Here is a 22214-nt window from a genome sequence, read left to right as displayed (position 1 = left end):
ATCGACACTGCTGCTCAGTCACAGCTGCCTGATCAATGTTTTTCATTAGCAATTTAGCAAAGTTGATGGTGGTGGTGGTGTGTCTGTGTGAGTGAGAGACAGAGAGGGAGAGCGACAGATTTTCTGTTATAACCTTCATTTTATGGAGGCACAGTGTGCGCACTCAGGTCGCATCAGAGCATCGGGCGGTATAGTGTGAGACCTGCATCGTGACCTACCAACTTCTAACCCCTGCGAGTCAATTGTGCAGTTTGAGCAGGAGCTGAATAACGCGACTGAAAAAATCGCACAGTGTCTGCCCAGCTTTAGGTGTACTGTCATCCGAGACTTGCACCGCAGTGTCGGCGTTTGTTTCCCTGTTGGCCATGCTTCTTGTTGTGGTCATCTGTTGTCTTCCGGTATTTTCTCTGTAAGCGACCTTTCCTCGACCAATGAGATGAGCGGTAATCTGAATTGTCATACTCGAATTGTCATAAGTGTGCTGTCAGCTCATTGGTCACAAAGCAGGAGAGGGGCTGGGAATTATGTTTTCAAACAAAGTGTTAATTCCATAAACATTTATAGACTACTTTTGATTCTCACTGTATTACGGGACAAAGTGCGTCCCTTATTAGCTCAATACGGGACGTGTACTTTTGTTTCTAAATACGGGACGATTCCGTTTTTTAAGGGACGGTTGGCAACCCTAATCATAGTGCTTGTTAAAAACACTGCTGCAGCATGTTCATGGATACAGCCTGTCACATAGTCACAAATACAGAACAGTGGCAGCACAGATTAAGGCTATGTCCACACGTACCCGGGTATTTTTGAAAACAGAGATTTTTGCGTTTGCACCTTTCGTCCACACGTAAACGGCGTTTTCGGTCACTGAAAACTGAGATTTTTAAATACGCCTGCCAGGGTGAATATTTTCGAAAACTCAGTTTTTGCATTTACGTGTGGACGAGAAAAATGGAGAAAACGCAGCATCAAAGGTGTGCGCCTTTTTTCACGTCACACTTTGCGCCACGTTATTATTTCGGTGAAATGGATTTCTACAGTGGCGGACTTGGACAAAATACTGTTACTGTTAACTTTACTCTCTGCAGTGTTTACATGATTACATATACAACACAGTTTCTGTTCCTCCACATAGGACTCAGTTCTGTTTCTATGCGCCATCTTTGGTTACTTTTCCCACCCAGGCTTCTAGACTTCTGATTGGCCAACATTTCTACAGGTTCGGAATATATCGCCACCTGTTGCTTTGGCATGTTCCTAGCAGCGTTTTCCTTCGTTTTTGCGTTTACGTGTGGACAGGATTTTTTAAAAAAGAAAACGAAAACGGAAAATTTCCATTTTCAAAAATACCCGTGTACGTGTGGACGTAGCCTAAAAGTTTTGCAGTTTTGCTACTGTCATGTGAGGCTGTGTCCAGCAGGAGGTGGACCCAAATGCAGGACACAAAAGGTGAACTCAAGGCAGCAGCTTTATTGTTGGGAAAAATGTCCAAAACATAAGCACAAAAAACAAACAAAACTAGGAAAAACTAGGAAAAGAACATTGAGAAACTCAAGGAAACTAGAAACATGGACCACAGCGAGACTTACACACATGAGTAGGTACAACACAACACAGAGCAAGGAAAAAACACAGGGCTTAAATACAATCGGGGAAAGGGAGACAGAAGAGAAACACAGCAGGGAGAAATCAGAGCCAGCAAAACCAGACACACTGTACACAGGACAGGGACTATCAAAATAAAATAGGAAGCACACAACAGGCACAGAGACACAGACTTGACACTGAACATAGAGACCTGACTGACTGGGGAGACAGAGGGAACAAGGAGACAAGACATGACACGACAAGGAACATTAGAAAGGCAAAATAACAGAAACCAAAATCCTAGGACTAAATATATAATAAGCGGAACCAAAACCCATGAATTACAATAATTGAAAAATATAACTAAAACACACAAAAACACCGGGCTGCAGACTCAGTGACATGACAGCTACTGTTTATGTTCACTGCCGCCATCCTGGGTTTTTAACTCGAGGTTGATGGAGCTGCTTCAACTTGAGGGGGCATTCCACATGAATTTCCACTTCCGACTTCCAGAATGCACTAATTATGTCTTAATTAGGGAACTTTGACGCTAGTTGCTTTCCTTTGTTTTTTGTTATCTATTTCCTACGCAGACTCTAAAGAAGAAAGGAAAGGAACGCTTTCCTCCCCTTAATTTGTAAACTGCTTGATTGGCATTTTCTCATGTCTGTCCCCCTCATAGACATTATCCTTGGGTGCAGCTGTTTTTAAATCAGAGGGCTCAAAATCCAGTCGAACAGGCTGAGTGTTAATTTAGACATTGAAAGAGAGCAACAAAAAAAAGTACTTCCACCCGAGACAAAAGCAGTTGAAAGAAAAACCTCAAGATTAGTCTTAATCAAATAGCAATCTTACAGAACCAGACACCAGGCTTTGTTACCAAGTTCAGGGCTCCCCCCTCAGCTAAGAGGGATGGATCAGAGTGATCATGATACAACATGCTACACATGCACAAAATAATTTTGCTCTCTTGGAAACAGGACATTTGATCCAACTAAACATTCCCACAAGAACTGCCTTGTTTAGCAGTCCACCGGGCTTGTTAATAATAGTTACCGCCCAGGAGAAAATCTTTTCCTCTTTGCCTTCAGTCACTAAAGAGAAAAGTCTTCCCACCGAAATCTGGGAGGAGCTAATCCTAGTAGCTGTTCACATGTCAACCAACAACCCATGCTGGGAAAGGAGGTTCCCAGTATTGCAACAGGCTCAAGTCGCGATGGTCTGCTTGATCTCGGGCCACTACTTCCCAGGACCGAGGCCTAGTCCCCGGGGAGTGCTGCTGAAGTTCCCGCTGTATCACTCTGCATCCTCAGCACTGTCCACAGTGACCTACACACTGTATTTACCCCAGAAATATGCACAAAAGGCATCATGTGACACACCAGGGCCTGAGATACCTGTAGCTGCTTGTCTGTTGGATTGCCAAGAATTTTGGTGCAAACAGTCAAACTACTCTTGTGACCTTTTGTCTAATGCTTCCACGAGGACGACAGTTTTGCTTGTTAAAGGAATAGTCCAAAGAATTTTGGCATGTTATAAGAGGAGAAGCATTGGAGTAGCCGATTGAATGTTACTTAGGTCAGATTTTCTGAGTTCATGGTGCATGCTGACTCCCTGGATGGCTATCTAGGCCACTTAAAGGGGACCAGTCATGCTTTTCATATTTATATCTACTCCACTGGAGTAGCTTTGTGTGATTGAAAGAATAAAGTCTTTAATTCTGTTACTTTATCAGGAGCTCTGAGTGGTTTCTGTCATATTCTACACCTTCCTATTTGAACAAAATGACTGGGTGCATGTCAGAAGTTAGTTAGGGTGATCTCTGTCTATGCAGCTACTCTTAAAAAACCCCCAGAAACTGTTCTAATAGTCATCAAACCACGTCTTTATTGATATATGCTGAGGCTGAAATTGTCAAATGTTGTCCGAATGATTCAGTCTGTGCCTGCAGCAGGTGATAGCATCGAGAGGTTTTTGCCTCAAAGGGTTTACTTTCACCTCATTATTTATTTTGGCGACACTGAATCGTTTCATCGCAGCATTGTTTATATAACACAAAATGAGGAAATGCAAAACAAACAGGTCACCTATTTTTAAAAAAAATCAGTTTTGCATTGCTTATCACGTTATGAAAAGCTGAGTCGAAAAACATCTGCTGTGCAATATAGATAGATAGATAGATAGATAGATAGATAGATAGATAGATAGATAGATAGATAGATAGATAGATAGATAGATAGATAGATAGATAGATAGATAGATAGTTTTTTATTTGTGTTGAGGTTCTGTTTCTCAGAATATTCTGCCACCTTGTTTTCTCAGCAGAAGTTTCCATCATATTCAACAAAATCTGCAACGCTTGTGACTTTTTGCTGACTCGTAACTTTCACTGATGAGGATGGCAGGAAGGGTGATGTTCTACTAGCTGTGATAAAAAGCCTTTCCTTCATTTGCACTGGGTAAAAGTAAAATGTTCGAAAAGTGCATGTTCTACAGAACAAGCCAAAATCTGGGACATTGTCTTGAGATGTGGGACACGAAGACACACACACATATTCCACGTATAGAGGGTGATTTGGTCACTTTAGCCCATACCGATGCGGTGCAGACACTGTTTCAAACTGAGTCAAACACATTTATCCATTTTTTTTCTCATGGGTGCTGGATCCTCTCCCAGCTGTTTCAGAGCAAGAGGCAGACAGGTTGCTATTGTGTCACGGGCCCAAAACAACGAGCCAGACAACCACTTACTTTCACATCATTTTAAAATTAACCAAACCTGTGAAACCCACACAGCCAAACCAAAACATGCAAACAGCTGACCAGGACTTTCAAATCAGGAAACTTCAGGCTGAGGTAACCACTGAAATGACACAAGAAAGCCAGAATTAACGTTGTGATAGAACGCTGAATGATTTGGAGTATTATTCATATTTCCAAGGCTGTGTTCGTACACAAGGATGTTTCTGAATGCCAACAGCTGCGTCTTCCATCAGCGTCGCTATGAAAAGTCCAATTATTCCATTCTCGTGGATGTCGACAGGGAAGCTCGTCGCTTCCCCGACAACCTAGGATGTCTTTGTTTCCCAACCTTATGTAATCACCGATAACAGGAAGCAGTGAGACGTGTTGTAGTTGGAGCGATGACCAGAGCTCAAGCCCTTGGTCAGGATTCCCACTGTGAGTGAGGAAATGAAAGCATGGGGAAGCTATCTTTATGGTTAGCCCATGAGGACATAAATACTCACAGGGAGAAGCAAGACTTTCAATTGGACTGCAGAAAAAAAAACGATGACTATGCAAAGAAGGAGTTGCACAAGATGAAATAAATAGTCTTTGTAGAGTGATCTCCAGAAGCTGGTGAGACACAAAATGCTGCACTGGATTGATTCTCGTGACCTGGTAAAGCAAAAAAAAAGTCCAAAAAAAAAAAAGAAAAAAAAGCAAACATTCATGTGGAATGTGTGAAATGTGCTGTGTGGGAGGAAGAAGCTTGAGACTTGTTTCTGTTTGCGAGACATGAAAAAAGTTGTTGGGGCTCTCAAGGTGCGGCTCTTCTCTACACCCTTTCAGTGGCTGCTGTCAGATTGTGTACTCGGATGTGAATGGGAGTGTGTATGTTTGCACTGTGTAAGGTTTCCTGCGCACGGTCTGTTGCTAATACAAATAAAGTGTGTTGGTATAATTTCCACACTTTGCATTCAGCACCATGACATGCAAAAACTCAAGCAGCAGATCAATACTGAGTGTTTAATCCAATTCAGTTCGGTTTGATTTGTACAGCACCAAATCACAATGAAAGTTGCCTCTAGGTGCTTTATATTGTAAGATAAAAATGCTACAATAATATAGAGAAAACCCGCAAAATCATTTTGCCCCCTGTTGTCTGAAGGTGCTTTATATTGTAAGGTACACCATAGAATAATAGAGAGAAAACTCCAACGATCAGATAACAATCGATGAGAAAGCATTTGGCAACAGTGAGAAGGAAAAACTCCCTTTTGAAAGGAAGAAACCTCCAACAGAACCATGGCTCAGGGAGGAGCGCCATCTAGAGACACGGCAGAATACACGGTGTGGAAAAGAGCCAGAAATCAGAGGATTAATCAGACTTTAACATATTGCCTTTGTTCTGCCCTCGCACTTAACTAGGCAGACAGACAACCATCATCCCATGTAGAAAAAACCACACCGTTGTTCCTTTCTGGTGGATTTATTTGATTGGATGCATAGCATGGCTTTGTCGAAATACATGAATGGATGAATGGTAAAACTGTAAACAAACACAAAATATCCCATGTGAGCTAATATAAGCAAACATTCTTACAATTAGAAGATGCTATGACCTGTTACTATGCAAAGCAAAGCAGAACGAAACAAGCTAACAAGCTAACGTTAGCGGTTAGCTAGCGCTAATTAGCGTTTAGGCTAATGACTAATAAAGCACATCATTGAGTCAATTTGCTTTCTCAAAATATCACAAACAACACACGGCAGTTAGTGCTAACATAAAACACAACAATACTGCCAACTTACAGACTGTGCTGGCTTAAGAGGTAGCATAGGCAGGCACAGGAGTAGCAAACTGTCCTTCTCCCGTTAGACAGGAAGTAATGAGAAGTAGCACTTCCGGTAGAATGTCAAAATAAAATGAACAGTGTGCCAGAAACGAATAAAGATCGCATGAACTTGTATAACACTACATAACATGAGTGGTGACTCTTAAGGAGCCAGAACACTCCCCGCCTGACATCGGTAAGATGTCACACTTGTACCCAAACTAAACTTGTTGCACAGCAGCTGATACAAGAAGAACAACGTCTGTGACTGGCCTAAAGTAAACTTTGGCTTTACCATCTTTCACCACCTTGACTTCTACCTTCCTGACAAGTCCGTCACTACTAGGATGAACCTTTGCAATCACCCCTATGGGCCACTGATTTCTCTTCACGAGAGGATCTTTCAGGAGGACCACATCCCCCTGCTGCAGGTTTGGTCTGGTGGAATGCCACTTGCGGCGGCATTGCAGTGTTGATAAGTACTCCTTACGCCAGCGATGCCAGAAAGAGTTGGCCAGACTCTGAACTCTTTTCCACTGTTGCCTGTAGAGGTCCTTCTCCCCGAAGTCACCTAAGGGTGTTGGAGGTGCACCAACATTTTGCGTGAGGAGTGTGGCGGGAGTAAGGATGCACGGAACATCGGGATCACTTGACACTGGAACCAGCGGCCGTGCGTTGATGATGGCGGCCACCTCTGCCATGAAGGTGATCAGGACGTCGTGCGTGAGGGGCCTGGAACCAAGTTGAGCGAGCTGGGAGTCTAATATCTTACGTGCCACTCCTATCATCCGCTCCCAACTGCCCCCCATGTGAGAAGAGTAGGGAGGGTTGAAGACCCAACTACATCCATGATCATTTAGGAAGGATTTAACACGTGGGTCACAAGGAATCCTTTTGTCAAACCCTAGCTCCCTGGAGGCTCCTGTGAAGTTAGTTCCACAATCCGATCTCAATTGCTTTGCAGGTCCTCTGACTGAAAAGAACCTGCGGAGAGCGTTAATGAAGCTAGACGTGTCCATCCCCTCTATGATCTCAAGGTGAACTGCCCTTGTGCTCATGCAGGTGAACATCACTGCCCATCGTTTGCTGCTGGCAAGTCCGCCCCGAGTACGACGAGAGGCAACAGACCATGGCCCGAACACATCTATGCCTACGTAAGAGAATGGAGGCTCAGCACTAAGGCGTTCTGCAGGAAGATCTGACATTTTTTGGAACTGTGTTACTCCCCTTAGCTTGCGACAAACTACGCATGAGTAAATGAGGCTGCTGATCTGGCGTTTACCTCCTAAGACCCAGTAACCTGCGGATCTTAAAGCACCCTCTGCAAGATGACGCCCCTGGTGCCTGACCCTTTCATGGTAATAGCGGACTAACAGGTTAGTTACATGGTGTTTGTGCGGCATAATCAAGGGGTGTTTTTCTGCGGACTCAAGGTCAGAATGAAGAAGGCGTCCGCCAAGCCTCAGGAGGCCTGATTTGTCAAGGTAGGGAGAAAGCTTTAAGAGAGGGCTTTTCTTTGGGATGTCCTTCCTTGACTCTATTTGTTTGAGCTCCTCTGGGAAGCTTTCTTGTTGGACTGCTTTTATAACCGTCTCTCTTGCTTGCTCAAAATCTGAGGTAGTGAGTTCATGACATATATGCCATCCCTTACATTGTCCGCCTGATTGCTTTACCTTAAAGGTGCGTGCAATGTGTGCCAAACGTGCAACTGCCCTGGTAAGGGACTGCCAGCTGGAGAAAGATTCTAAGTTTGCAGTCTTTAAACAGGGGTATGATGTTTGAATGGTGGCAGTGATCAAGGGACGAACTTCAATGTCTGAGTCGGGGTTTTGAAGTTGGAATGTACCTGATGAGTTGCTCTGTAAGGGCTTTAAGGGAAACTCCGGCCCTTTCAACCATGTGCTGGACAACAGTTTTTCGGCAGGTAGAGATCTGGATCCGTGATCGGCCGGGTTGTGCACCGAGGGTACATAGCCCCACTGAGTTGGTACTGTTGCTCGTCTGATGCGTTGCACCCGGTTGTTCACGAAAACGTGAAATCTTCTTGCCTCATTGTAGATATAGCCAAGAACGACTTTGCTGTCGGAGAAGAAGCGCATGTTACTAATCTGAATGTCCATTTCATCTCTGATTAGTTCCCCAACTTCCACCGCTAACACCGATGCACACAGCTCGAGCCTGGGAATGGTAAGATCGGGCTTGGGGGCAAGTTTGGCTTTCCCGAATATGAACGCAAACTCTGTCTCACCATTTTTGTTCGTTAACTTCAGGTAAGCCACGGCTGCAATAGCCTGGGTTGATGCATCACAGAAGACACAGATTTCTCTGTGCTTCGCACCAAGAAAGGAGAAGGGGCAGTATGGCCTTGGGATACGGATTTGCTCGAGTTGTTTGAGAGCATTTTTCCATTCTGACCACTCCTTAAACATGCCCTCTGGAAGAGTCTCATCCCACCCACAAGTCTCTTTTGTCAGCTCCCGCAACAGTGCCCTCCCCTTGATGCTCACTGGCACTGCAAACCCCAGCGGGTCAAAAAGGCTGTTGATAGTGGACAGAACACCTCTTTTCGTGTAAGGCTTTTCGGCTTGAGAGACTCTGAATGTGAAGGTGTCGCCTTCAATGTCCCAACATACTCCTAAGCTTCTCTGCATTGGAGGAAACTCTGTGTTGAAATCTATGTCCTTGAGCCCGCTTGCCAAATCTACAGTAGAGAATGCTTTCATGACATTTGGGCTGTTTGAAGCTATTTTGTGGAGCCTCAGGTTGGACGCAGCGAGCAGCTCCTGTGTGTCTTTGAGGAGCTTAATTGCCTCTGACTCAGTAGGGAGGGATTTGAGTCCATCGTCGACATAGAAATGTCTTTGAACAAACTGTTTGGCCTCAGAATAGTGCTGTGTGTCGAACAGGTGTGCTGCCTTTCTCAGACCGAAAATTGCCACCGCTGGAGAGGGGCTGTTGCCGAACACGTGCACTTTCATTCTGTACTCGACAACTGGCTCTCTTGGGTCATTGTTGCGGTACCAAAGGAACCGGAGGAAGTTCCTGTGGTCTTCTCGCACCTGAAAGCAGTGGAACATTTGTTGTATGTCCGCTGTGACAGCCACCGTTTCTTCTCTGAAACGGATGAGCACCCCAATCAGACTGTTATTCATATTTGGACCTTTGAGCAGCACATCATTTAAGGACACTCCCTGAAACTTAGCACTTGAGTCAAATACCACCCTGATGTTCCCGGGCTTCTGCGGGTGATAAACGCCAAAGAAGGGCAGATACCAGCATTCTTCTCCTTCTTCGAGAGCTGGTGCTGGTTCGGCGTGATCCCTGTCAAACAACCCCTGCATAAAATCCATAAAATGTCTCTCCATCTCAGGGCGTTTATTTAATGTGCGGCGCAACGACTCTAAGCGGCTGAGTGCTTGGTTTCTGTTGTTTGGGAGGTGGGTTCTCGGTGTACGGAAAGGAAGTGGAGCTGTCCAGCTATTTGCATCGTCTTGGTAAAAGTCTCTTTCCATAATTTCTAGAAAGGCTTGGTCTTCAAAGGAAGGGGCTAGCTCCTCGTCCTTTTCACTTTGCTGGAATATGTGTTTCCCTATTTGACATGAACTGTGAGTGTTCCAGGATTTGTTGTGTGACTGCTCTTTGACATGAAAGCTGTTTTGACAGGGTGTTAGGAGACTTGGATGCCCGTTCTCTAGAACACTCGTTCTGTATGTGCCTATGATGGCTGGCTTATGGGCTCCTCCTAGGCATACATCACCTACAATAACCCACCCAAGTGCAAGTCTCTGGGCAAATGGAGCATTGACTGGTCCATTCACTCGTTCATACACTTTGTGCACTTGTATTATGTCTCGGCCTAACAGCAACATAATGTCAGCCTCAGGGTCTAGGGGCTGCATATGATCTGCTAGGTGTTTGAGGTGTTGATGGGCTAGGGCAATCTCTTGCGTTGGTATTTCATTCTTGTTGTCTGGGAGTGAGTCACACTCGAGCAAAGAAGGCAGAGGAGAGCTGAACTGGCCATCAACAGACTGTATAAAGAGGTTCTCAGCTAAGCGGCCATTTGTAGTGGAAACCCCTGTACATGTCTTAAGTGTGTATGGCGCTAGGTTGCTCATTGGGATGCCAAAGGTGTCGAAAAGATTTGACTTCGCTAATGACCTATTGCTCTGGTCATCTATGATAGCGTAAACCTTGACCTTTTTGTCTGGATGCCCCTTTGGATAAATGTAGGCTTGACATATTTTGGAGCAGGAACGCCCCCCACCTAAGTCCCCACAAACTTGAGTGCATGCTGAGCTAGTCTCCAAGTCTAGGCTACTCTCCCCGCCATGCTCCTCCCTGTCCTGGTCTGGGGCAATGTTTTGAGCTTTTGTGTTTTGTGTCCATGGAGCTGGACCTGCATGCAGCGCTGCAACGTGTTTGTTGCTGTTGCACTCTAGGCAAGTAATCTCTTCCTTACAGTCTTTAGCTTGGTGAGCTGAGGAATTGCAGCACCTAAAACAGATGTTGTGTTCCCTGAGGTATGCCTTACGCTCATCTAGTGTCTTTTCCCTGAAACCTCTACACTTCTTTAACGGGTGCGGTTTCTTGTGGATGGGACACAGTTTGTTTGTGAACTCACTCGTGCTGCCTAAGTTTGGTTTGTGAGTTTTGTTTACCTCTGTTTTGTGGACGGCAACAGGTGGTCTTGACTTGGCAAATCTTGTATAGTGGTTGTCGTGAGTTGTTGGATAGGATGTGGGACCTGATACAGTAGACTTAAAACTGGGGTCGTTTCTCATTTTCGCTTCATCTTGTATGAAGCGACAGAAGAATGAGAATGGAGGGAAATATACATCATGTCTCTGCTTGTATTTAGTCCCCTCTGACATCCACCTGTCTTGAAGATTTGTTGGCAACTTATCAACTATCGGGGCAATGCCACGTGATGTGTCCAAATACACTAGCCCAGGTAAAGAGCCGTCTGATTTGGCTGCATCAATTTCAGAAAGTAGGTCGCCAAGTTCTCTGAGATTCTGGGGGTCTTTGTTTGACACTCTAGGAAAGCGTTCAAGTCTGTCAAGGAGCGACTTCTCAATAGCCTCTGGGGTGCCATAACATTCTTGTAGCCGTGTCCAAACTCGACGTAGGCCCTCTGCTGGATTGTTGAGATGGACAGAGCGTATACGTTTGGCATGCTTAGACGACTCTTCTCCAAGCCACCGGGTGAGCAAATCTAACTGTTCGCTAGGCTTTAAGCTTAACCCTTCAATAGCGTTACAGAAAGAAGCTCTCCATGCCCAGTAGTCCTCTGCTCTGTCCGTAAACTTTGTCAGACCGTCTGCCACCAATTCTCTTTTTGCCAGAAACTTAGTGAGATTAGCAAAGTCACTGTTCCCGTTGTTGATTTGCGTTGGCTGGAAAGGTGGAGTGTAAGGGGAAAAGCTCATAGGTTGCGGTGTGGTACTTACATACCTTTGGCCACATTTTTCTTGGGTATCAGCAGCTGGTGTCAGATGGCTGCCAATCTCATATTTGATGTCCTGTTGATTTACCTGTGGGACATATTGAGGTGAAGTGGCTGGATCGGGGATTGGACTGATGTCACATTGTTTTATCGGCGTAAAGTGTTTGGGGTCCGGCAAGTCTTCTCTGCGATGCTCTGGTGAAGAATATCCAAGATAACTCTGTAGTCTGTATGACTGGGTTGAAGCTGGAAGCTCCTCTGCTATTGCTGCTTCAAATACATTGGCTTCAGCGAGCGCAGCTTCTGCTTCCTTTTCTTCTTTTAGTGCTTCTAATGTAGCACTTAACTCTGCTTGCCTCATTTTCACCTCAATCTCCCGTCGTGTAAACTCTGCTCTGGCGCGTGCTGCTTCGGCCTTTGCCCGTGCTTCGACTGCTGCTTTGGCGAGTGAGCTGCGGGATCTGGATGTAGATCCAGAGCAGGTGGACCGTACCTCCAGCTGCTCCTCCTCTGCTGACAGCATAGTGGCGTCTGGGTCAGATGTCTGGAAGACTGCCTCCTGAAGTAGCCGTTTCGCCAGTCTTTTTACTGTTCTGCCCTCGCACTTAACTAGGCAGACAGACAACCATCATCCCATGTAGAAAAAACCACACCGTTGTTCCTTTCTGGTGGATTTATTTGATTGGATGCATAGCATGGCTTTGTCGAAATACATGAATGGATGAATGGTAAAACTGTAAACAAACACAAAATATCCCATGTGAGCTAATATAAGCAAACATTCTTACAATTAGAAGATGCTATGACCTGTTACTATGCAAAGCAAAGCAGAACGAAACAAGCTAACAAGCTAACGTTAGCGGTTAGCTAGCGCTAATTAGCGTTTAGGCTAATGACTAATAAAGCACATCATTGAGTCAATTTGCTTTCTCAAAATATCACAAACAACACACGGCAGTTAGTGCTAACATAAAACACAACAATACTGCCAACTTACAGACTGTGCTGGCTTAAGAGGTAGCATAGGCAGGCACAGGAGTAGCAAACTGTCCTTCTCCCGTTAGACAGGAAGTAATGAGAAGTAGCACTTCCGGTAGAATGTCAAAATAAAATGAACAGTGTGCCAGAAACGAATAAAGATCGCATGAACTTGTATAACACTACATAACATGAGTGGTGACTCTTAAGGAGCCAGAACAGCCTTGTTTATGTAAAAACAAAACAAAAAAACTTTTTTCTTTTTATTGTGCAGTCAAATGTTAAATTTGGCATCTTAACGTCTCAATAAATAAAGTAGTCACAAACAAACCTGGCTTTGAGTATGTCCAGTAATGATGGGACACATTTTAAATGCAAATATCTTGGATTATAGTAATTATATTGAGTACAAAATATGTTTATTACCTAACTAAAATGCAAGAATCCTTCATATTATCTAAGATTTCTAAGATCTGGAAAACAGGAAGAGAACATTCACGCGCTTGCGCTGTCTTTTAATCCAAACAAAGCCCAGCTTAGAGTATCAGGTGGAGTGGCACTACAAGACGTTCAAGGTCAACCTGGGGATCTTTTCATCTGGCATTTCCTTTCTCACAGAAGTTTGTAGGATCCCCTTTTGGGACAGTGCCTGACGCTTTCTGAAATGCTGTCGGAATTCCCTTTGTACTGCCACGAAGTGAGGTTTGCTTCCACTGAGTCAATGACATCATGAGGATCAGCCATCTGGAAAAAAAAAAACCTCAGATACCTGGTAAATTTTCCTGGACCATATAAATTTCAAGCACAGACGCATGACCATGCTCTCATAAATGAACACTAAAACATTCTTTAGAATTTCTACACTGTGGCCAAACAACATAAATGTTTTACATAATGCAGCATTACTTAAGCTCAGCAAAAAAAAAGTCACAAAGTTATGGTTTTGCAACTTTGCCACCGAGACTCTTTCTCAACCGCTTTGTCTCTTCCATTCAGCATGCATTTTTGATATAAACACACCTCAGGGAGCTGATTCGAAGTCGGCTAGAGAGGCTCAACGTTGCTGTTAGAAAAAATTAGGCGTGCATCCTCAGGGCAAACAGACATGACATGAAAGTGTACTAACTGGGCTGTGACTGCAAATATTGCTGTTTAACAGAAAGGAACAACAAAGGTATTAATGCCCAACAACAGCTTGGTCTACTTCCTTCAAAGAGCAGCCTTTCACGGATGGGGAACATGATATGGACTGCACTGTGCAGTCAGACGACAGCCTACAAGACATTTGATATTTCAGTGCACATGTCCTGTCTGGACTAATCGCACTGACGAGACACAAGGAAATGTCCAATTCTTAAAAAAAAGAAAAGAAGAAGAAGTGCAGAAGACACAAGTCACCCTCGCCCAAGCTGTGAAATGTGCTTCTTTCTCTTTTTGCAGATAAGCAACATAAACATATAACACTCAGCTGGTTAAGAGGAGCACGCACAAGAAGGAGAAAACGATAACACATTCCCTCATGCTAGAATCATTTCCTCCCTCAGGCACAGTTTATGCCTGGACAGCTAGCTCACCAGCTGAGAGGCAGTGAGGATGTCCTGGGAAATGCGCATCAGTAGCAGCAGAAAATGAAAAATAAGCTACACGGGGACTTTTTCCGCTTAAGTTTCAGCTCTGACCAGATTCTTGTGGAATTTAAGTGGAGCCGAGACTCCATTCAAAATGAACTCTCTGTCCTCAGATGACTTATTGCAGGAAGTGAAAAAGCTCATTCATGATTACAGTAAAATGTTTCACACCCAGAACTGCAGCATGAATGTTTTACCAGACACTTCTCTCAGTTTATGCTTACTGACGTTACACTTGTTTGAGGGTTTTTCAAGCAAATTCAGCGTTCTTTTCTCTTTCTGTGTCCCTCGGTTTTTTCTTGAAGTAGCTTATTTATTCATTCACTGACATAGATGTACGCGAGGAGGTCAGCAGTCCTCTATCTTTCAGGGCCACTGCAGTGCATTGTTTTAATTAACATCTGGCTGCTGATTTTCCCGCAGGAGGAGAATGGGGCTATAGGCGGGGTGACATAAAGAAAGAGAGGGCGTGGACATAACAGCTTTTTGCTAATATGCTCACCACAACAACTACAGTGGAGCGAAAATGCACCAGTGTTTCCTTCAAAGCCTGCTCTGCTGCCCCTTGTGGGTGAAGAATAATAAAACACCGCTTTAAACATTACAAAGGCAGAGCTTTAAACTTTAAACCCAGCTTTGGAAATGATTACTGATCGATCTTTAATCACCTTTAAGGCCAGTGTGTTTCTGCAGAAACCTACTGAAGCAAAAAAAATTGGGGAAAAAAGCATTTATTTTTTACAACACCTACACTGTGTTATTGCCATGCACCTCTTCACAGCTCAGTGCAGGACCTGACAGAGCACTGAGAATGAAAGCACTCAGACTCATTCCAAGCAGAGCAGCTTGTCTCACACTTTTTGCTCAGTCAGTCGTTTTACCCACAGACGCTGAGTTGCATCTCGGCCCTGACAGGAACTCTGTTGATGTTCTCACCACCTACAACTGCACTGTGACCTTCCTTTCACAACTGACATCCATTTATCTGCCACTGATGTGGGGAAACAACAATAGTCAACAGACAGGCGGGCGGGCACGTGCCAACACGCTGAGCACTGCACCCTCTTTTAAACACACCAGGAGCGCATGTTTTCCCACACTTGGCTTAAGACAGCCAACATGTTCTCACAACTTTTTCTGTTAGATGATAACAGAGAGGTTTATGTAATCCTCTGTAATCAAATGATCAGCGCACCTTTGTTTTTCGTACAACCGCCTCTGTGGCAGGAAACATGGTGGCACAACTGAGCGGCCGCCATAAAAGATAACGACTGTGCTTTATTACAACAGACGTATCCAACAACTCAGGTCGGGCCACATGCTGCGTGTGGGAGCGCCCTCGGGGCCGAAGCAGGTCTCATTCACAGACTCACTGCAACCAATTACACTTTGCCCATGTTGCCACATCAAACAGCTGCCTAAAAAACTTAATAGGATTATTTGTTTTTGTGTGTTATTCTCCTGCTGATGGGATTCGCATCTGAACCTGCACAGGTTTAAGCTCATTTCCAGATGTTACTGACATGTGCTGGGAATTTTAAGATAAAGCCTTGTGGAGCTTTACATCATCCGTCGTCAGGAATGCATCCGCATTGCAGAGCATGTGAATTTCTTCAGTACTGAGAAAGCATGCGCTGATTTTAATATTACAAATAGTCACTGGCTGCAGCTCCTCTACAGCCCAGAGAGGTGTAGCTGCTCAGTTTTCACTGTAATGGAACATTGTGTGGGCTGAGAGCTTGCTGAAGCTGGCTCTCGAAAGAGCGTCCACATGAAAATGCTTTTGCGATGTCATATCGCAGCAAATGTCAGTGATCCAGACGAGCAGCAGCGGATTATGCAGCAGATCAAACGGGCTGGGCCTGCGGCGCATTATATCAGATTTCATTTTGAGTTGAGGCCCTTCATTCATTTCTGACATTTACAGTTGGACCAGCACACCCCTTCTGCGAGGCCTCTTGGCTTCGAGTCTGCACTGAGGCCCCACCAGCCACTCTGGAAAAACCCAGAGCATCTGACTCGCATTGCCTAGCTCCACTTGTGTGTTCTGTTTGGCCCGTACCGCTGGAGGAGGAGAGAGAGCCAATTACCAGCCGCTGCTGAGACCAATATGATGTCATCTTCCCGCTCCGCCATAACAGGCTGCAGATGAGAGGGGCTGAGCCTCTTTGCAGCCTTATTCACTTAACAAAAAGAAAAAGGGGATATGATATTGAATACCCATGAACATTAACATTTTTCTCCAACTGAACCCACTCAAGAGCACACAGAACTAAAGATGGCAGAGATAATAGTTCACTGTTTATCTCATGAGCCAGCACCTTGTTTGAGCAGGACTGATAACAGGCTATGAGAAAGCAGTGTGTTTTAAAGCTTGTGTGTTTCACAGTTGTAAAGCAGAAGTGAAATTTGAAAGACAAAATCATATCAGCAGGCACGGCCCATGGAAACAAATTGCCTGTGCGATACGGTGTGTTCTTTCGATTTCTGCGACACCCCCCTGATTCCTTGAAAACTGGATCCTCATGCCTCAAAGGAAGAAAGAGATCAACAATATAGCTACAGGAAGAAAACAAAACAAAACAAAAAACACCCAGATACAGTATGCTACAGACACATGCACTCATTCACACTCCCAACACACGCTCGCAAAACTCTAGAGACCACTTAAGCGCTATCCCAGGAGGCCTCACATTTCCTAGGAAGTCTTAAAGCCACATCAGAGAATGTGTAGGGGCCTGTGGCCTGCAACAGATCTCCTTTCATTTCCCCACATACTCCATCTCCAACGCGCCACAACCACATGCTACATATAGGCCCTGGAGATGATAAAGTGCCTGAGCTGATAGCAGGCCGCAGCTCGGAGCATAAACAAATGGCAGCTTTAATTGTTTAGGTGTGCTCAGCCGCGATTTAATCTCCATGTGAAAAACTGGCTCGACAGAAGCCTTTGAGGCAAAAAGGTTTATCAGAAACTGCCAGCATGTATTTGTGTGTCGTGAAAGGCATTGTTTACAGGTAACGCAAGACGCAAGTTATGTGTGAAATGTGGAAACTACAGATAAACCATTCCAGCTGCTATTTTCATGTAAATTAAGCAGGAAATCTTCTGGCTTAACAGCATATCTTTGGCTGCTTAATCGGATCCACAAGATTTCGTGATATTTGTCACTATCTATACAGGCTTTATCACACAGAGACGAAAAGAGCTCTGTTAATTTGACTGCAGTGAGTCTGAATCATTCTGGTCTTCAACCATGCATAATGTCACATGAACACAATCACATTTTATCTTCTTTTTAACCTAAATTTGATCAAATGCAGAATTTTTCCTGTCTTCCTGCGTACAGCAAATAGTGTCAGAGAAAATTAGAAAGGCTTAAGTAGGAAAGAATATTTTATCTATGCACACGTCCCCATGGAACTTGATTTCACCTTCATTTAGATATGTGAACAGTTTTCTGCTGATCCTTGCCCTCCAATAGGAGTGTGTTTATGAGGGGTGGAGTGAGGTGGGGCACCTATCCCCTGAAGTACGATTGGCCGATCCTTTTGGGTCTGGCTCAGGAAGTAGAGCGCATCATCTACTAATCAGCTGGGGAAAGTGGGGACTTCAATCCTTGGCTTCTCTGCAGGGATTGAACCTCTGCATGCCAAAGTATTCTTGGGCAAGATGCTGAACCCCCGGCAGTTCCCCTCAGAGTGTGAACGTTAGATAGAGAGCACTTAGATATAGATAAAAGTGCTTATAAAGCACAGGTAGAGTATAAAAGCTTTAACAGTCAGTCCATTTACCCAGCCAGTGGTTTTTTGATTAGAGCGCTATTAACCTAGCATGCTCAACAACATTGGATGAGGGCATGGATAGGACCAGTAGAAATGTAACTTAGTACATTTATGTGAGCATTAAACTACAGGTTAAATGTACTTTGATGCTCTTTCCTACTTCTACTCCGTCATATTTCGGATGGAAATATTGATCCATTTATTTTAAAGCTTTCATTACTTATTATTTGCCAGATAAACTGCATTATTATAGATCAAATTACCAGGAATCAGTAAGTAATTAAAATCACCGGGAGCTGAAATAACATAGGTCATATGATCCTGGAAATATTTACAAGGATATACAACTAATCTACGTTTCTTTTTTCTTTTTCCTTTTATCACTTTGCAAAACAATTATCAAACACAAAATCAGCTTTAGATTCTCCTCCTTGCTCGACTTTTCACTCAACCTTATTTTATCTCTGATTATTAAATATTCTGATCTCTCAAACAGACCCTTGTCTGTCTGCTTACTTTTTATTTTTTGGGGTTTTTCGTTTACAAAATTTTCAATTCTGTGGTGGAAAATGTCATTTGGTGAATACATCACAAATACACTGCTGAATCAAATTATGTGCACAGAGAAAAAGAAAATCACAATAAAAACAGAACCAGGTCAAAAGAAAAGACTTTTGTACAACCAACAAAATACAATTTATTAAGATTTTATTTCTCATTAAATAAAAAAAAAACATATAATAAAAAATAGAAGAAGTTGAGGCAATACACTTACGATACACTTACGATATACTTAAAGTAACACAGTGGCAGGGACCAAATTATTATTATGCCTGCTGACCTTACACGCATGTTTTAGCAAATGAGGCACAGCAGTGCTTTGAGCTAACATCAGCCTGCAAACATGCCTGCGTTGCACAGGTATGATGTTTACTGTGTTTCCCACCTTAGTTTATCTGATTAGAGTGCCTTTCAAAAAAGGAGCTCCCTCATTAGTTTTGCATGTATTTGCATACCCCATAGGGAGAGGAAATAGTGTGAAATTATTACAGTTTATCTTCTGGGCACCATAAATAGCTGTAGACATTATCATGGCAGACCATCAGATAGCTATCGAGATATTTCAGCAACTATCTGACAGAGACACGCTAGCATCCCTGAAGCGAAGCCTTGAGCCGAGCTTGGAAATAATTACTTATTCGTTCTGTCAAAACATGAAAGGCATTCAGGTGTCATTAATTACAGGTAATTTAAATTATACTCAGCCTACTGCCTTTCCACATAGCAGGTGAAGTGAATTTGTGGTTGGAGAGCGAAAAAGCTTTGACAGAACATTTCTCTCTAAATCATGACAAGCCGCAGTTCAGATATGGCTCCGGTGCAGGTGGGTGAAGCAAAACCAGGCAGTTGATTTCTACATAAGGCGTTAAAGGAATTAACTTCATACCTTTACAAAAACACACACACACACACACACACACACAAAAAAACTTACTGTGGGTCTAATAATCTGAAAATTTCTTGTTATTAAAATTAGAAGCAGAAATGCTGATCAATTTCTATTTCAGTTACACAAAATCATTTTTTCCTCATTATTCATATTTCTTTTATAGCTTTCATCTTGGTTTATTAGATAAAAAACCCACAATGTAAACAAAAACAAACAAACAAAAACATACTGAGGAACCAGTTAAAAATTATTAGATAAGTGAGTTTAATAGGGGCCAGACTTGCTGTTTCCGCTGTTTTTAGTCTTTGCGCTAAGATAAGCTAACTGCTGCTAGCCGTAGCTTCCTATTTAAAAGGCAGATAAGAGTGTCAGTCTTCGTTTTCAGCTTGACAGCAAGTAGTCCAAAGTAAGGAGCACGGCAGACTACAGGTCCCTTTACACTGTTAAATAAAGCAAGAACTTACAGATCAGATTATGGCAAAGATGAAAATAAATGCGTGCTTTCCTCTTTTTTTTTTAATTCATCAGTATTTCTTTGAGAATTAAAATATATACATGTTAGCATTTCCAGAGGTTTTTTCAAAATTTCAAGAAAACTTTTAAGCCATTTATTATTATCTACATCTAAATATGATCTCAATTACTTCATTGTCAACTTAACATGATCGACTGTCAAAGCATCGGTCATTCTGCTCCCTAACATAAGTTTCTTGTAGCCAGTTAGTTTAGAAGGACCTTAAAAATTGCCCTAGAACAAAAGTTCCAGGTTTTTTATTCTTTTCTGAACCATTCATCAATAATTGTTTTAACTGCTTATTCAGTGTGGCGCTTACACCCTGGTCAAGTTGCCAGCTTATCACAGGACTCAATTGATCAACTTCCACTGGAGGGAAGAACGGGAACTTTTTGGCAGTTGGCTCTCAAGCAATAACTCTCCCCTCAGAGGAAAACCGAACTCCCAGTGTGTCCTAGCTGCCCTACGTCGGAGTCCCCTTCTCAGGTGCGCAGTTCACACCTTCCTCAAACCTTCCAACCCTCAGGGCCTGCATAGCGGGGTGCTAACTGGTTTGTCTACTCAGTATTAGCATATGCTAACTCTTCTCTCAATCACAAATATGTTTATTTTATTTTTCTCTAATCCACTAAAGCAACGGTCCCCTTTTTCGTGCCATGGACCGGTTTAATGTCAGACAATATTTTCACAGACCAGCCATTAAGGTGTCGCAGATAAATACAACAAAATAAAATGATACAACCAAGACAAAAACTGTGGTATTTTGTAAATATAATAATAAAAGTGAATTCACTGTGTAATTGTGTAACTTTATTAGCAGCGACCTCCTGAAATGCACCAACAACACTGAGAGTAACATCCTCCTCTCTGCCCCTTAATTCTCTCTGGTTGCTATGGTAAAGTGTAAATATTTCTTTCAAAATAAGACACACAACTACAAAACAAATATGAAGTACATGATAATATATAATTCACCATGAAGCTAAATCAATGAGAGCCCTGTCCTTGTTTCTCTGCAACGAGACAGTCCCACCTGGGCGTAATGGGGGACAATGACACCCAAAGTGTGTTGCTTATGCTCAGTCTGCTCCGCAATCTTGTTTCGGTAGCTGTAACTGCAGAAAACCCCGCTTAACACAGATATGATGTCGGAAATGGCAACAGGGTTTTTAATGCTGTTGTGGCAATCTCGGAGTATTCTGCCAAGACTTTTATCCAGAATACCGGCAAAGTTGATGTCTCGAACATACTTTTAAGGCCGCCATCATTTGTGATCTCAAACAGTTGATCTTCTTCTTGCACAGACATGCTGGATTCCCCCAGTTTATTGACAAATGGGTCGCAGATCAATTCCTTGTCAGCTCGTGCGTCTTTTGTGATTACGAAGTAGCACTCAAACTCTTTTAAATGCAAAGACAGGTGATTGTGCACTAGCTGGGAGAATGACCCCTCAGGCTGAGTCTCTTCCAAACATCCCACCAATGTTTGAAGCATGTCAAATATGCCTCTGTTACACGTTGTCTCCATAAATCCAGTTTGGCTTTAAATGCAGCTACCTTATCTGCCAACTTGAAGACAGTTGTCATTTTCCCCTGAAGGGACAGATTGAGTTCATTTAGTAGGCTGACTACGTCGCATAAGAAATCTAATTTTGCGACCCACCCTTTGTCACTGAAATGTGCTACGAGCGGTAACTGCTTTTCTGAATTCATAATTTCATAATTCAAAAACTCTGGCCAGCGATCTCCCTCGAGATAACCACCTTGCTTCTGTGTGTTTAATGTGGTTAATAACTCTAACAACACAACTATGTCTCAATGTGCTCTGCTATTTCCTCAATGCGACGAGTGATGGTGCTAGCCGACAGAGGCACCTATGCTATTGTTTTAACCGCCGCCTCTGGTATTGTCTGTTAAATGCAGCTTTCTTTTTCTTAGTGGTTTTCGTATGCTCTTCTTCTGTCTCCTCACTGGGCATTTTTCCATTTGCAAAGAAACCATCAAAAGATGTCTTTTTTTTACTCATTTTGCTAGCTCGCGGGTTTAATATTAGGGTTAATGTATCTTAACATGCGTCAAGAGTGAGGCATAAATGGAAGTAATGGAGAGAATTCAGTCATTTTCAAAAATAAAACACTGTTCAGAGTCAGATAATAAATAAAATGGAACTAATGTAAGTTATTAATTTTTTTCTGTGCGGCCTGGTACCAAAAAAAGAGAATTTATTCTTGACACACGGGAAAAGACCCAGGAAAACC

At 43.2% G+C, this 22214-nt stretch overlaps 1 protein-coding gene across 2 annotated transcripts; it reads right to left on the bottom strand.

The window, feature by feature from the left end:
- Positions 1–5790: 5790 nt before the first annotated feature.
- LOC113009687 (uncharacterized) lies at positions 5791–12777 on the bottom strand. 2 transcript variants are annotated; one of them, XR_003270232.1, is made up of 2 exons: positions 6130–12777; positions 5791–5866 (listed from the first exon to the last, which is right to left on the bottom strand). XR_003270232.1 is itself a non-coding variant. In XM_026148147.1 (2 exons), the coding sequence occupies exon 2, from the start codon at positions 12122–12124 to the stop codon at positions 6374–6376; it is 5751 nt and encodes a 1916-aa protein (XP_026003932.1). In that variant the 5' UTR covers positions 12125–12335; positions 12599–12777; the 3' UTR covers positions 5791–6373. The 2 variants fall into 2 exon arrangements, 1 of the variants encoding a protein (XP_026003932.1); XM_026148147.1 differs by having other exon boundaries at positions 5791–12335; positions 12599–12777.
- Positions 12778–22214: the final 9437 nt, after the last annotated feature.

This window comes from Astatotilapia calliptera, chromosome 17, assembly GCF_900246225.1.
Source record: "Astatotilapia calliptera chromosome 17, fAstCal1.2, whole genome shotgun sequence".
NCBI classification, from domain to species: Eukaryota; Metazoa; Chordata; class Actinopteri; order Cichliformes; family Cichlidae; genus Astatotilapia; species Astatotilapia calliptera.
This window is presented reverse-complemented; position numbering and strand designations above follow the sequence as displayed.

Bases quoted from the DNA above. Each gene is read 5' to 3' on its own strand.
- LOC113009687 (XM_026148147.1), bottom strand. From the start codon at position 12,124: ATGCTGTCAGCAGAGGAGGAGCAGCTGGAGGTACGGTCCACCTGCTCT.